General features: G+C 38.9%; 1 protein-coding gene across 1 annotated transcript in view; it reads right to left on the reverse strand.

Moving 5' to 3' along the window:
* ITCH (itchy E3 ubiquitin protein ligase) overlaps positions 1-17,200 on the reverse strand; it is a 116,493-nt gene that overhangs the window by 50,851 nt on the left and 48,442 nt on the right. The window contains exons 4-7 of the mRNA XM_044985645.1: positions 9,415-9,539; positions 7,932-8,069; positions 4,413-4,455; positions 1,077-1,246 (exon numbers count right to left, since the gene is read on the reverse strand). Of these exons, the coding sequence (XP_044841580.1) occupies positions 1,077-1,246; positions 4,413-4,455; positions 7,932-8,069; positions 9,415-9,539 (476 nt within the window). The remainder of the gene's footprint in view (positions 1-1,076; positions 1,247-4,412; positions 4,456-7,931; positions 8,070-9,414; positions 9,540-17,200) is intronic.

Here is a 17,200-nt window from a genome sequence, read left to right on the forward strand (position 1 = left end):
TGATCTCAGCATTGTAAGAGATAAGAGAGCTGCATTCCTCATGTAGCTATATTAAAATATTATAAATGAGGGATGCAGTGTAGTTTATTGATGAAAAAGAAGAACCCAAGTCCCGATTTAGTCTATTTCCTGAGGTCTGTGGGGGATAGCATTCACTATAGATGCTTTCCTGAGAATATTCCATGCTGCACCTGGGACTGGCTATTCAATCGAATACTATTCCCACTTCTCAGTGGGCTGCTGGGATGGCCTGGTCTTTGCTCCGATGAGGAAACTGACTCCCACAAAAACGTCCCGTAAGAAAAAGTCATTGTGTTTTTTTCCCTATAAATATGGTTTTCTAAGCACTCTATATCTGAATACAGATTGTGTAACACATCATACATACATTTCATAGACACTACCTATACTTGTCCATAGCTCAAGATAATGTCTCCTAAGAAACTCTAGGAGGCCACTTAAACTTAATCAGAAAAGTCTGAATGTCATGGCCTTTTGTTAGCAACTGGCAGACGATAAAAAGTAACAAAAACATCTACTCTATTTTAAGGCAAAAAAAATATTAAGAATTTGGCAGCCATTTGCTATTATATGACAGTTTTTGACACTGTAGATGGTTGGATTTGTAACAAACACCCACTAATCTACCAGAGCCAATGCTGCTACCTACTCAGGAAGGCTGTTTTAGACACCAATCCTTCCAACGCTTACTACCTAGTGTAGTCATATCAAAGTCAATTGGACATGTCACAGTAGTAAGCATTATCCTTGGTAGTATTTGCATGATCAGGTCCTTTGGGGGCTTTCTGCACTTCTGTTAGTGGTTGCCATTTAGCCATTGCTCCTTCAGACATGAAATGAGAGATTTCTCATGATAAAAACAGCAATTAAGAAAGAATGTACCAAGACAGGAAGCAAGGTAATTTCTCTGTGGCAGAGCATTTCTGAAGAATTTGCTTAAAAAAAAAGGGATCAGTACATCTGAGGAAAAAGATATTAGAAATGGCCATGACTGTTCAAATGGAATGTAACTTATAAATAGCTTTTAAATGGATGTTTGGCACTGGAATACATACCAGCTGCAGAAGAGGGTCTACGAGGAGTGGGTGGAGGTGGTCGGGAGGGCCTGGGAGGCCTAGCAGGTTTAAAGACTCCATTTGTGAGTAATGGAGAATCACTGCCATTAACAGTCCTGCTTTCACTGGATCCTGCATCCTCATAGCTTTCAAGGCCATTTGCATTAGCCCTTTGTGTGGGAAAATAGAAACAAGAATTCTTAGGAATTTATAGAAGATATTAGAACTGAAAAGTTAACTATTATGGCTTTAAATAGAGGAAATTCTGAAAATCTTATAGGTTATAAACGTTGTACAAAACAAATACTGTAGATTTTGTACAATATGTTTACATATTTGTTATAGCAATAAACCTCTTCACAGTCCAGACATACAACTATACAGAATTTAAGTCGGTTGCAATATATCTAACAGGAAGCATTTGTAGATGAGTTTAAACAGGGGAAGAAAAGCAAGAGGCCATGTTTGGAAGGATGGAATAGGAATACTGGAAAGAGCAGAAGAGATGGGGATTGGGAATCTGTATAAAATTCTCAGTTTGCTTTCAAAACTTATTTTTTAATCAAATGATTTTCATATCAGCATGAACACATCTCATAAAAACCACAGATTTGTACTATGATACTGATGAGATTTTTCAGCATAACCTTAATAAATAAAGTAATCCAACATTAGAGGAAATACTTACGAATTAAACACGAGTTTATGTAAAGGGAAATGAATACATAGCACAATTTAGAGTTATTTTCAGTATTTGCATGTTACTTTTTTGTACCAGATATTAGAACTGCTGCCATGTAAACTAATCAGACCCTACATTTCTGAACATAAAATTCTGTACAGGTACACTGTTCATTGATCAGTGTGGATGGGTCAGAATAAGTTTGCAACTAGTGGTCCACTGTAAATCTCATCTAGGGAATCATAACCAAGTATCTCTGTAATAAACATACTATTTGTACACTTGGAATTTTTTATTCAAAATAAGAAAGAGGCTAGGAATAGAAGTTGTATTTCACAAGATATGTGGAATCAAGCCCAATTACGTATATGTTTGACCTAAATATACAGCACTACTTTTGCTCTGTATCAGGGACAGTGCTCATGATAGTAACTTAAATTATATCTTATTGCCTCCAAAGAATTTAAAAATAAGTGACTATATGATCATGTGCTAATCAACAGTGATTTGAAATTTACTAGAGTTAAAGTCTAGTTTTTGCTCACTCCCAGGACATCTTACTCGGGTTTTGAACATTAAGGTCAAGAGCATTGTATTTTATCCTCTTGCATATATTATCAAAATCAGTCGGGGGGGGGGCATGATGTATATAAAAATGTTATTTGATATATAAGATCACCTATGCTACCCACACATTCTAGAATCAGTTCATTATATAAGCAACACATAGCTGTCCCAAGATAAACTCTCACTGCGCACCATATAATTGTAGCTGGTACGGAGATTGTGTAAGTAATTTAGATGTTCATATACAGTATTTGAAAAAACAGGTCTTGGAGGACACAGAGGTCCTTCTGTGTGGGGGCATACAGAACATATTGCCTCAGCAGCAGAGATGGCTTTCAACATGTGATAGGATGAAAAGTACCCTTGGTACCAAAGAATGAAAAAATACTCTTTACGCATCCGACTGGTTCAAAATGCAGTAGCTTGCCTACTGAACACAGTCAAGTTCAAAGTTTCAGTTCTTTGTCTTCAGAGCCCACACAGAACTGGCCCCAGATGTTGAAAGAGATTGTTTCAATAAGATCAAAGCATCCTACAAGAACTGCATTGTATTGCAACAATGGACACACTTATTTCAATTTAATCTAAATAAAAAAGGAGCAGGATTAAACTAAACCAAAATAAACATTTTTAAACCAAATTAAGAATATCAGCACGGGTTTGCACTGATTTAATTAGCTGATTTAGTTAAACCAGAGCAGGTCTGGGTATAGACATGGCCCAAGACCTGAAAGGAGTAAGAACGGACCAAATCGGTTACACAGGCACAGCCTTGTGATCTCACAACCATTAATCTCAGCAAGGTCTGGAATTCATTCAGTCATTAAGTACTTATCAGTTTAACAGTACAAGGCAGCAGAAGGAAACCTGGTTTGGTGTTTGGGTTTGTTTTTTTTGTGTGTGGGGGGTGGTGGTGGAAGGGGGTGGGAGGGCGTTGTGACTCAGGAACCTCTTGGTCAAATGAACCCAAATTTGAATCACTAATAAGAACGGCCATACTGGGTCAGACCAAAGGTCCATCTAGCCCAGTATCCTGTCGACCGACAGTGTCCCATACCAGGTGCCCCAGAGGGAATGAACAGAACAGGTAATCATCAAGTGATCCATCCCCTGTCGCCCATTCCCAGCTTCTGGAAAACAGAAGCTAGGGACACCATCTCTGCTCATCCTGGCTAATAGCCATTGATGGACCTATCCTCCATGAACTTATCTAGTTCTTTTTTGAACCCTGTTATAGTCCTGGCCTTCACAACATCCTCTGGCAAGGAGTTTCACAGATTGACTGTGCGTTGTGTGAAAAAATATTTCCTTTTGTTTTAAACCGGCTGACTATTAATTTCATTTGGTGACCCCTAGTTCTTGTGTTATGAGGAGTAAAAAAACAACACTTCCTTATTTACTTTCTCCATATCAGGCATGATTTTATAGACCTCTATCATATCCCCCATTAATCGTCTCTTTTCCAAGCTGAAAAGTTTAATGCTACCGTACCTCGGTTAGACAAACCAAATTTCAAAGCAATTCAAGTAACTGTTAGGATTCTAGAGCACTTACAAGAGTAGAGCTTTAAAGCATGGAAAATGGCAGAAATGGAAACCCTCTAGTCATTTTTCTATATTGGTGAAAAAAATATACAGAAAAAATACACTTTTTCTTAAACACCAGTCTCATTTTGGGTTTCCCAAAGCTTTTGTGGATGACACGTACTACCCTGGGTGTAACTCAACACACTGAAACCATTTTGACCCATATCACATCAACAGTTTGATCTCTAGCTCTGTGCAGAAAAATCCTACATAGAATGGAAAATTTTAGAGTAATGGCTATTTTGGGGGGGGGGGGGGATTTGTCTCTGCAACCCCTACCTCAAATGACCTCAAATCTGGACTACTAACCTTACCCTGCACTCTCCTGCAGTCCACCTAACTTCAAAGGAATCCGACTGAGCATACTGATTTTAGAGTACTTAGAAAGGTTGACCTTTAAACAAAAGTCATAATGCAAGCTTAAGTATAATGATGCTGCTGCACTGCTATAATAGTCTAACAGCAGTACATGAACTACACAGGCAAGAAATGAACTCCTACCTTGTGTCATTTCTTGCTCTGGAACCATCGTTCTGCGTGGGACCTTAAATACCAGAAAAAGAAAGACAATAAACTTATTTAGTGTAGACTTCAAGGTAGAAAATAGACTTCAACGCTCAGATTCATTTCTAACGTTGAGGTTAATTGAAGCGCACCTCCCTATTTGTGAAAGCTTCTTTCACACAAATCTGTGTACCAGTCACATTTTAAGCTATTATTACTGAGGAGACCAAGAAAAGAGCAGTAATGCATTCTTTCCCCTCAGAGGTGCAACACAGATTCTGAATATTATTCAGCTATTGTGTGATATTGCCAACTGCACAAGCTCATCAATCATGAGAAAAACTTTTTCACTAGAAGGGTGGTGAAGCACTGGAATGGGTTACCTAGGGAGGTGGTGGAATCTCCATCCTTAGAGGTTTTTAAGGTCAGGCTTGACAAAGCCCTGGCTGGGATGATTTAGTTGGGGATTGGTCCTGCTTTGAGCAGGGGGTTGGACTAGATGAGCTCCTGAGGTCCCTTCCAAGCCTGAGATTCTATGATTCTATGAATTGCACATTAGTTTATGTCTGGTTTCCACAGAGAAATATGAACCACATGCTCAGATATCACTATGACGGGGACAATATAAAAAAAAATCTAGGTAGAAATAAGCACCTATGTAAGGTAATATATTAATTTAATCAGATCAATCAATCAAGCAATTGGAATTCCAAGAACGGAAAAACCATGACTTTATACATAGACTATTGCAAGTACTTCCCACAACTACATATATATCTATTCCCTTAGAGTGTATAATAATAATGTATTGGTTACTTCCCCGCCTCTCAAAAAACAGCCCTTCATATTTGTTTTTATCTTGTTAATTTCCAATAATATCTGTATTTAAACAAGTGTTTATTCCTCTACAGCCTGGCTCTTCCTATTTGATCCTGCAGTGAAGTTATAACACTGAATGTGTAACTTCTTAAGTCACCTGTAGGTCTATGGATTGGGAGATAAGCAGGAGGATGACTATTTTTCTTGCAGGATCAGTAGAGGGAAGAGCTTTTATTCAAGGAAAGATCCAAAATACTAGTGTATTTTGATGCCTATGGGGAGCGGGTGGGAAGTCAAACCTGGGAACCGAGCCTCCACTGCCTGAGATAAAAGACCTGGGTCTGTTAGCTCAAAACCTTTAGTGCAAAAATCTATATGCATGGTCCAGCTACTAGAGGGGGACAGAGCATCACAGTCTGTAAACCTGGGTTACAACAGTAAGTAGAAGACAAAGATATATGCATTTTCATTTATAAAACAATTTTTTTTAAGTTAGAGGTCTTTCAAAAAATCTCAAAATCAATCAGTCAACAAAATAAAGCACGTTAGATATTTGTTTCCTTCTTTCTCCTCCCAGCAAGCCTTTAAGAATAGGATAGATGAAGTCTGCCAATAACATGAGGTGACTTTCTAAAACATTGGAAAGAATCCTTGATTTTATGCTTGACTTGTCTAAAAAGATTGACTAGTTAATGCACTGTCTCTATGAAGAATATCAAAGCAAAGTTTGTTTACTCTAATTTGAAGAAAAAAGGAACCTAAATGAAAACTATAATGAAGATTCTCTATCAAGGAACCCGTTTCAATTAATCCATTTCACACATGACCAAGATACAGCTGTGAAGAAGAGCACAAACGAGTAAGGAGCAATAACCGGAAGGAATAGCTGCCAAAAACAAGGAGGAAAATGAATGTCAATAGCACCTATTTTTAAAGGTATTTTTTGCTGAGTTATGAAAAGGCATGCATGAAATCTCAAGAAGTGTCAAGACCCATTGTTTCCTCTTGTCTTCACTGTTCTAAATCTAGGCTCTAACTTTTCTTCGGAAAGCAGAAATCTCTTTCAGAATTAAGAACTCAGCATTAGTCTCATTACTTTGGTAGAATGAGCCAGCTACGTCATAGTTTTATATAGCCCTATATAATGAGTTTAGCGCCACCAAGTTAATCAAGGTGGACTTGACATTAGAAGACTGTTTTGGCAGATCTACTCCCATGCTATGATACAGATAATGTTTGTACAGTGAAGACCTAACTCTGATAAAGGACTCACAAGTGGCATCATGGGATTCATGTTTACTTACTGTAACAAACATGCTCCACTTAAAAAGTATAATAATTTTTTTATTTTTATTTTTTTGGACCGCTAAGCCCTGCAAACTGAGCCTGGGCTATCCAGCTTATATAGCAATAATATTTAACACCTGTGCAGTCCATTAAATAATATTTAACACCTGTGCATCCGACGAAGTGGGTATTCGCCCACGAAAGCTCATGCTCCAATACGTCTGTTAGTCTATAAGGTGCCACAGGACTCTCTGCTCATTTTACTACTGACATTGGTGTAACTGTTTGGAACTTTACAGTTCCACTGATGAAGCATAAGATGGAAGAGATTCCAGCTCACTTAATCGTAGCTTTATAGGTTCTGTAGGATTAAAGGAATAAAAAAAAAAAATAGAGAATTTATTTCATCACAAAAGTGAGACAATCTGAATCTAAATACACACAGGAAGTAGATCTGCAGAGTAAGGTGGTGTCATTTTACAGTGTCTTTTAGGACAGACCCACATTTAAAAAAGCATCAAAAATTCTGCTAACCTCCAACTCTTAAAATAACATATTATGAATATTGCTACACTGATTTCACTATTCAAGCCTCTAGATTATGTTCTGGTAGAAAGCGCATACTTGAAAGTGCTCATCTGAATACGGGAATATGCTGTTAGTTCAAAGAGCAGAGTTTAAAAAGTCATGGTTAATGAAGTTAAACTGCAGATTGTTATCAGATGCTAAGGGCAGAGTCCATCTGAAGTCTCTATGCAGTACACAGCAGCTCCAACTCAAAGTACTGTGTCAGCTGCTCATTCTTTGAGACCCATTTTAAAAAAAAAAGGGAAGAGAACCATAGGGAAAGACAGACATGGATAAAATACAATTAAATGACAAGAAGAGAGCAACTCCAGACACCCAAACAGCTGACTTTATAATCTACACATAAATAAAAAGCATTGGGAGGAAATAAGAAACCCAAAGTGCCTAAATGGTTAGATCCTAGGGAAAAAACCATTTCATTTATTGATATTCTATAAACATGCAGACACTAGCTGCATAATAAAGTAACTAGCACACTTGGCTATGAGTCTGTAATAATCTGTTCAGCTTTAAAAAATGAAACAAAGAATTCAGAAAACTGTGAATGAAACAGATGACACAGAAAGGAAAGTCAGACTGAACATTGGAATGAATCTTGAAATAAAATATTTTGAAGTCCTATCACTCCTTTTATTCGGTTATTTTATGGATCACAAATTCAAACTTCAAAAGAAACAGAAAGGTTAATGGAAGAGTTCAGTCTTTACAAGAGTGCAATATACGTGCTGTAAGTAATTATTATAAATAAATTGTACTATCTGCCAGAAAACAGCTTTAGATAAGCAGAGATTACATACCCTATTTACTTGAACAAACACTCACTTCTTATACTTGTGGCATCACCATTAGTTAGGAGCTCAGGATCTACCTGCATCCCATCCAGACAAACAGACAAGTCTCCTATCACCTCTGCTGGTTCTCGGTCACCGACAAGCTGCAACGTCACAACCACCTGCTCCACTAGAACAGAACGTACAGAAAAACTAGAAGCTCCCCTTTATGTTAACATATTATTACATTTTATTAAAGAAATCATCATAAATCTACAGGAAAGGATTATAAATAGAATAGCTCTGAATCCTGATAGGAATAATGTTAATAATATTTATGCTTCTTGTAAACCGTCCTCCCAAGCCTCCTGTAAATAGGTATTATTCCCTTAAAGATGAGGAGACTGAGGCAGAACAGTGAAGTGGCTTGAACACAGAGAGAACCAGTATTAGAACAGGGGTCAGAATTCTGGAGTTTCTGGCTGTTTTGTGTTTAGACTACTGGACCACACCTCTCAAACAACTACTAGAGCTGACCTTCAAAACACCTTTAAGAACCAGAATTCATAATATTCCTCATGAAGTGCATATACAAGTTTTATATACAGACAAGAATATTTATCCAGTCATTGAAAAAATTTACATTTAAAAACATTAAGCTTTTCTCTCTTGCATCTACAGAAGGAAGGGAATTTACTTTTACAGGCTAAGCCACTGCATCTAGTCACAATGGAACATAGTTTCAGATAAATATCTTTGCAATATCACAACAGAATATCTGATGTTACATATAGCAAGAATCCCTAGATTAACTTTCTTCCAAATTTAGCACCGTTACATGGATACCAATAAGTCCTGCAATTACAGTACAGACAGTTGAAAGAACCAAAACAAACTATTCTTTGGAAGGCCAGAACAAAATGGAGCCAATGCAAAGGTATGTGCAATAATAATGTGGATTCTCTGAGGAGGGTTTCTGTAACACAGTACTTGAATGTGCTTCTCTTTCCAATCAATGTGGAAGGTGCACATATTCAGCTACATAAGATATTTGAGTCTTGTGAAATGATATAGCATCTCATCAATTTAAGCAAGCAAGGAAGCAAAAACACCCTTTATATGCATATTTTTGTGTCTGGTGCCAGGAACACGACTCAGATAGTGTTTAACTTTAAAAAAATTATCTTCTGTGGGTTTTTTTTTTTTAAGTTATCTAATCTTCAGTTTGATTTTTCAGTCCCACATTCTACCTTACTCCACACCAGTGAGGTGCAAAATACCATGTTTGTAATATCACTATAAAAACAGTGTATTATAAGTAAGACTACACTGCATGATCAGCCAGAATGAAATAAACTGCAAGAGAAAGCTCTTAAATACCATCAGTAGACAAAAAAGAGCAATTATACTTTAGATATATTCTTTAAATCATCACATTATTGACAAGGGTTAAACACAGCACCTTGAACTACCACATAATGGAAGTCTGGCAAATTTCATACAAACAAGGTAAATTTTTTTAGTTACATACTTACGTTTCATATTGTTTGATTTCAATGTCTCATGAACCTCCAGAGTAGCACTACCCAGTAGAATATCAGACTTTAACGTCTGATGGCTCCAGACTCGAAAGTTTAACTTACTGACAGGAGTGACAATTCTGTTGGAAAAAAAACCGTACAGAGAGCAGGACAATAGTGAACACTGGGCAAAGCATCACAACCAGACTGTGATACACATCAGCCTTCATTTAAAAAACAAAGCTTATTGAAAATAAAAATGGTATTATTTAACTGACACACCAAACTTCAAAGATTTTTTAAAATTATAACAGCTTAAAATGCATTAATTTTCTTGTTATGTGGATGATGGGAAAGCAAGATACCAAAGAGAAAGTAGTCAAAATGGTTACTAAAACTGTTCATACTTGGGTCAGAAAGTGGAGATGGTATGCCTCCTATGCTCAGAAACAATCAACTTAATCATACTTGTGTGAAAATTGACTATTAACTATAACAATTAACACCTAAAATTGCTATAACCAAAATTTAAGAGAAAAATATATTTTATTTTACTTTTTTTTTTTAAACTTTATGTAGGTTCAGTTTTACTGTTTACCTTGCATGGTCCTGTGTGAACTTTTCATATAGCAAGAGGAGAGAGAATATTTTTTCAGAGAACAAAGCCATTGTAAAACGCTAACACTGGCAAGGGGCCTGCAGGAGAGGGTAGTACTCAAAACTACTTTTAATATTTTGAAAAGTTGACTAGATTTCAAGTGATTATGTCCCAGTGTGCACTGCTGTGAAAATGCAAAGGTCTAAATTGTCACATATTTAGTCCACACTGCTGTGATGAAAGTGAAAGGAACTGAGACTCTATGAAAAGTGGTTGCCATAACCTGATATAGTATTTTGCACTACCATGCTTTTGACTACAAAATGAAATAAAGTTACCAGGAGAATCTCTTTCTGAGTAACAGTGGGAACCTTCATGAACAGGGTCTTCTCTTTGATATGACAGTGCTATACACTTAACCCTAAATTCACCCCCCAAAAATTCCCAGAAGTGGAGTGAGTGTATTGCTTTTACAGCATTCTAAACTCTTGCTGGCTTTGGAGTATGGATCTCAAGTTTAGTCCCTAAGTAATTCCCCCTGTAGAATATAGATGGTCACTACAGCATCTGCCACGATGTCTAAAGCAACCTGAATGCAATCACAGAATGTAGTGAGCAATTTACCTGTTCACTCTCACCTGTTCCCCTCTCCCTCCCCAAGAGCCTGTTTAGAGCAAAACAAAGGAAATCCACTTTTTAAAGCTTACACAAAAACTGAATAAATCTAGTGGTTCATGAAAAGTGCTACATTAACAACCCTGGAGACAAAAGTGTACCACAGAACAGGTGCAGCACCGACAGTGGCAATGCACGTTTCTCTCACCATGTGCTGCCAATAGGAAAATGTATCTGTGCCTTACCAAATATTTCCTTTCTTGGGGTAATGAGGTCCACAGAGCCATGACATTTGGGGTCTCTGCTCTATGCAGGCCTGGAGGCAGAACAAACCTCTCAATCAATGGCAGGGGAGATGCGACTCTACCTTTGTGAAACTGCCAGCTGAGACACTTCTATAAGCCTAGGAAATGTCTAACCACTCTATATCAGAAAGGAAAATTAAGCATTAAGATTAAATAGAACAATCTTCCCACAGATCAATGAATAACAAAGTTGAGTGCCAATTAATAATCCCATGTCTTTCCTCAATTTACTGCCCAGTCAGGGTGGGTTTAATCTGTGGACCTCATTATTTTAAGAAAGGAAATTTTCAGTAAGGCATGGATACATTTTTCTACTCTTATTTGTAGTGAAATGACACTGGGATTTTCATAGTAGCGTCCACTCAGGCTGAGGAGGGAGGAACGATATACACGTGTTATAGGTATGTATTTAAAATACATCAGTTATGTGATGTCAAAGAGGGTAACTCTTTCCTAACAGTCATTGGGATATTACAGCAAGGAGCACCCATCTACCAAAGGCAGCATCAGATGATGACTGGATTTCCAGCTTGTAGAATTTGGAGAAGGTATGAACAGGTGAGCAGCTGGCTGCTTTACAGATTTCCTCGTATGAGGCATATGATCTTTTCGATCATAAGCTTGCCATAGCTATGAGGGAGTGAGCTCTGATTTTGGAAGATAGAGTTATGCTTTTTGCTCTGCATGCTTCTGATATACAATAATTTAGCCACCTGGAAATGGAAGATTTTGAAGCCTTCTTTCCCTTTTGACACCAGATGACAAAGCAATACACAAAAGCATTTGCCTTTCTGAACTGAGCTGTGCAGTGGATATGTTATTTGGAACATCCGCAGAGTTCTCAAAGTATATCACAGTTTCTCTTTGGGGTGAGATGGAGCTGGGCAGAAGGAAGGATGGACAATTTCTTGTGTTTTATGACCCTGGAATCACTCTTTGGGAATAAAGGGCAGGGTCAGTTCTGAGTACTACTTTATCTTTATGGAAGGCACAGCATTGAGTTTCCAGGAAAAGAACTCCCAACTCAGGTACCCCGGGAACTGACATGGATGCTATCACAAAGGCTACCTTAATGGCTAGAAAGTAATGAGACACCTTCATGAGTAGCTCAAATGGAAGGTCTCAATTGGCACGGAGAACCAGGTTAAAATCCCATGGAATAACTCTGCTCCTCTTCAAGAGGCTGTAGAAGAGATGCTGCTCTCAAATAAAAAAATAAAATAAGTTTGGGCACCTGGGTAAGATGAAATCTACTACCTGCCTACTGCACTAAGGATGCTAGGCAAAGCAGCACCTTGAGGTTTGAATTTCAGAACTGCAAGGCCTAACCTAAGTCCATCCTGAAGAGAATCGATGGAGACACATCATGTAGGGGGTGAGACCCTTGTCCTGGCAGCAAGGGATAGAGCTCAACCATGCTCTTGAATTCATTGAGTTAGATTTCTTTCTGGAAAATAAAAGTATGCATTTTACCTGTCATGAACAACCTTTTTGACTTAAGACTCTCCATTCAAGAGCGAGGCAGCTAGGCTTAGACGATCTGGATTCAAATACATGATTGGCCCTTGTAATATCAGATCCCATCCAGATGGAAAGAGTATGGGAGGTTTTCGTGTTATGTTGAGGTCTGAGAACCAAAACCTCCTTGCCCCGTACAGGGCTATCAGAACTCCAGTGCTGCATCTTACAAAAATGCTACAAACGATCAGGAGAGGGGAGGGGAGGCCAAGAAGAGAAGACACAGAAACCTTGTGATTTAAGTGGGAGGCAAACAGATCTGTTGCTAGAAGACCAAATTCTTTCACCAGGAGATTAAATGCCTCCGGGTATACATCCCATTCTAAATTATCTAATTTTTGCATGCTGAGCCAGTTGGCCATATGATTATTTTCCCCTTGGATGAGAAAGGAGTGAATTGGCTGCAGATTCTCTCCTTTTCAAGTCATCAAGAGATAAGCTTCTCTTTGACCGGCAGTAGTCCTTGTTCTGCTATATCTGTTGATGTATGAATGGCTGAGGTGTTGCCTGTTATGATGAACACAGGAGGGAGTCCAGATATGGGAGCAGAGATTTGACACCATACTGGTTTGCCATGAGCTTTCACCAGTTTATACTGTGCTCATTCTTTTACCTGGACCACATTTCTTGATCTCACATGAGCACCCCATCTCTGCAGGCCTGCATCTGTGGTGGTAACTGTCCTATGGGGAAGTCCAACTTGAATTTGTTTGGACTCATGACTACTACACTCATCTTCCTGGTACTCACCTATCCCGTCCAGTCCATTCAAAAAACACCACTGCTATAAAATAAATAGGGTCTACCTATCCTGTTACTCATCCACCCCTTCCCCTTAATTCCATCAATTGTTTATACTTTGTTCCACTTCACGTTCAGTCTTCTCTTCTCCAGCAAGGCTCTACTATGCTACCTGTCTTCTTTAGGCACAGTTTAACATAAGAAAATTAAGATCCAGAATTCTTCACCAAGGCTCCTCTACCAGCATCGGCAATGGTGGAGGCTGACATATAGAGAGAACTTGGCTATTTTTATGTATCTGCATATGGTAGCAAAGAAGCCCCAACTGATATTGCTAGGCACTGTATAAAGTGTTTCCAGTCTAAATAAAATTTTACCATCATATCCTCTAACCTGCTCTGCAACCTCCTACATTGCTGAATTATGGGTCCCTATATTTGCTGGTATAGATAACACCCATAATACCACTGATATCACAGTGCTAATGTGACTTCTGAATCTCAAATGCTATTGCCACATAATCTGATTATGTCCTACACTCTGCCTAAGCCTCTGTTCTCTTTCTCTTCCTCCCACTTACAACAGTTTTTTCTTCACATTGCCACCTAGATCTGGACCAGTCTCTGTTCTAGTATGTAAGACTAATACCTAGCTGTTATATAGCACTTTTCATAAGTAATTCTCAAAATGGTTTACAAAAGAGGTGATATTATTTATTCCCAAGCAACTCTGCTCTCCTCCAAATGTCTCCTTTCAAGTTAACTTTTCATTCATTAATCTCTGTGGGCGTAGAGAGGGGGAAAAAAAAAAAAGAGGTAGGTTACCCCAGCAAAACAGTATTCACCTCCTTATACTTCTTGCAGTCTAACATTGTTTTTTGTCATCCTTTCTGCCCACTACTGCCTGATGTCATTTTTGCTGTGCTATTGGTCTGACGTAGACTAATTTCTTAGAGGTAGGGACATGCTCTTTCTATAGGTCTTTACAACACTATGAACACCTCAATATAAATTCCAGCTCATGTGGTCATGCCTTAACTTTTTACTGATTCCATTCACATTCTATTGAAATGACAGCAGCACAGAAGCTCTTTAGAGGAAGGGTTAAGTGACATTAAAATACTATCAGCTTATTTTGGCCTCTTTTCTCCCCTAAGGTAGCATGGAAGAAAACAATAGGAACAATTAAACTGCATATATTTCTATGAGAGGAGCCAAAGAGCAAAAATTAGGATGTTTGTTCACCAATGCGAGAAGCTTAGGTAACAAAATGGAGGAACTGGAGCTCCTGGTCCGAGAATTGAAACCGGATATCGTAGGAATAACCGAAACATGGTGGAACGGTAGCCATGACAGGTATGGAAGGGTATGTGCTGTTTAGGAAAGACCGAAACAAAGGTAAAGGTGGGGGAGTAGCATTGTATGTCAATAATGAGGTGAAATGTAACGAAATAACTAGCAATGCAATGGATAATACGGAGTCTGTTTGGGCAATGGTGACATTGGGGAAGAAAACTACTAGAGCGTCCCCTGGGATAGTGATTGGGGTGTGTTATAGACCGCCGGGATCTAGCCTGGATATGGATAGAGAGCTCTTTAATGTTTTTAAGGAGGTAAATACTAATAGGAACTGTATGATCATGGGAGACTTTAACTTCCCAGATATAGATTGGGAAACAAATGCTAGTAATAATAATAGGGCTCAGCTTCTCCTAGACGTGATAGCTGATGAATTCCTTCATCAAGTAGTTGCTAAACCGACGAGGGGGGATGCCATTTTAGATCTGATTTTGGTGAGTAATGAGGACCTTGTTGAGGAAATAGTTGTAGGGGACAACCTTGGCTCGAGTGATCATGAGCTAATTCGTTTCAAAATAAATGGAAGGATAAACAAAATTGCATCTGAGACTAAGGTTTACGATTTCAAAAGGGCTAACTTTACTAAATTAAGGCGACTAGTTAGGGAAGTGGATTGGACTAACATATTTAGGGATCTAAAGGCGGAAGACGACTGGGGTTACTTCAGGTTGAAGTTGCAGGAGCTGTCAGAGGCCTGTATCCCGAGAAAGGGAAAACAGTTCGTAGGTAACAGTTTTAGACCGAGCTGGATGAGCAAGCGTCTCAGAGGGGTGATTAAGAAAAAACAGAAAGCGTACAAGGACTGGAAAATGGGAGGGATCAGCAAAGAAACCTACCTTATTGAGGTCAGAGGGTGTAGGGAAGGAGTGAGAAAGGCAAAGAGCCGGGTGGAGATGGACCTAGCAAAGGGGATTAAAACCAATAGCAAAAGGTTTTTTAGCCATATAAATAGGAAGAAAACCAAGAAGGAAGAAGTGGGACCGCTTAAAACTTCAAATGGAGTGGAGATTAGGGATAATCTTGGCATGGCACAATATCTAAACGAATATTTTGCCTCGGTCTTTAATGAGGCTAATGAAGGGCTAAGGAATAGTGGTAGAGGGACTGACGGGAATGAAGATATGGGGGTAGACATTACGGTATCTGAGGTAGAAGCCAAACTTGAACAGCTTAATGGAAGTAAATCAGGGGGCCCAGATAATCTTCATCCTAGAATATTAAGGGAATTGGCGAGTGAAATTGCAAGCCCGTTAGCGATGATTTTTAATAAATCTCTAAACTCGGGGGTTGTACCGTTTGACTGGAGATTAGCTAATATAGTTCCTATATTCAAGAAGGGGAAAAAAAGTGACCCAGGTAACTACAGGCCTGTTAGTTTAACATCTGTAGTATGCAAAGTCATGGAAAAAATTTTAAAGGAGAGAGTGGTTACGGACCTTGAGGCCGATGGCAACTGGGACAAATTACAGCATGGTTTTACGAAAGGTAGATCGTGCCAAACCAACCTGATCTCCTTCTTTGAGAAAGTAAGAGATTTTTTAGACAAGGGAAATGCGGTGGATCTAATATATCTTGATTTCAGTAAGGCGTTTGATACGGTACCGCATGAGGAATTACTGGTTAAATTGGAAAAGATGGGGATCGAAATGAAAATCCAGAGGTGGATAAGGAGCTGGTTAAAGGGGAGACTGCAGAGGGTCGTATTGAAGGGTGATCTGTCGGGTTGGAGGGGGGTTACCAGTGGAGTTCCTCAAGGTTCAGTTTTGGGTCCGATTTTATTTAATCTATTTATCGCTGACCTCGGAACCAAAAGTAGGAGTGGGCTGATAAAATTTGCGGATGACACCAAGTTGGGAGATATTGCCAATTCGGAAAAGGATCGGGATATCCTCCAGGGAGATTTGGATGACCTTGTAAACTGGAGTATTAGTAACAGGATGAAATTCAATAATGAGAAGTGTAAGGTTATGCATTTAGGGATGACTAACAAGAATTTTAGTTATAAGCTGGGGACGCACCAGTTGGAAGTAACGGAGGAGGAGAAGGACCTAGGAGTCCTGGTTGATCGTAGGATGACTATGAGTAGGCAATGTGATGTGGCTGTTAAAAAAGCTAATGCGGTCTTGGGATGCATTAGGCGAGGTATTTCTAGTAGAGATAAGGAGGTGCTAGTCCCGTTATATAAGGCATTGGTGAGACCTCATTTGGAGTATTGTGTGCAGTTTTGGTCTCCCATGTTTAAGAAGGATGAATTCAAACTGGAACGGGTACAAAGAAGGGCCACTAGAATGATCCGAGGAATGGAAAGCCTGTCGTATGAAAGGAGACTTGAGGAGCTCGGTTTGTTTTCCTTAACCAAAAGAAGGATAAGAGGAGATATGATTGCACTCTTTAAATATATCAGAGGGATAAATACCAGGGAAGGAGAGGAATTATTTCAGCTGAGTGCTAATGTGGACACGAGGACAAACGGATATAAATTGTCAGTCAGGAAATTTAGGCTTGAAATTAGACAAAGGTTTCTAACCATTAGAGGAGTGCAATTCTGGAACAGCCTACCGAGGGAAACAGTGGGGGCGAAGGACCTCCATGACTTTAAGATTATGCTGGATAAGTTTATGGAGGGGATGGTATGATAGGATAACGGGTTTAGTCAATAGATCAAT

This window comes from Mauremys mutica, chromosome 13 (assembly GCF_020497125.1).
Source record: "Mauremys mutica isolate MM-2020 ecotype Southern chromosome 13, ASM2049712v1, whole genome shotgun sequence".
Taxonomy (NCBI): domain Eukaryota; kingdom Metazoa; phylum Chordata; order Testudines; family Geoemydidae; genus Mauremys; species Mauremys mutica.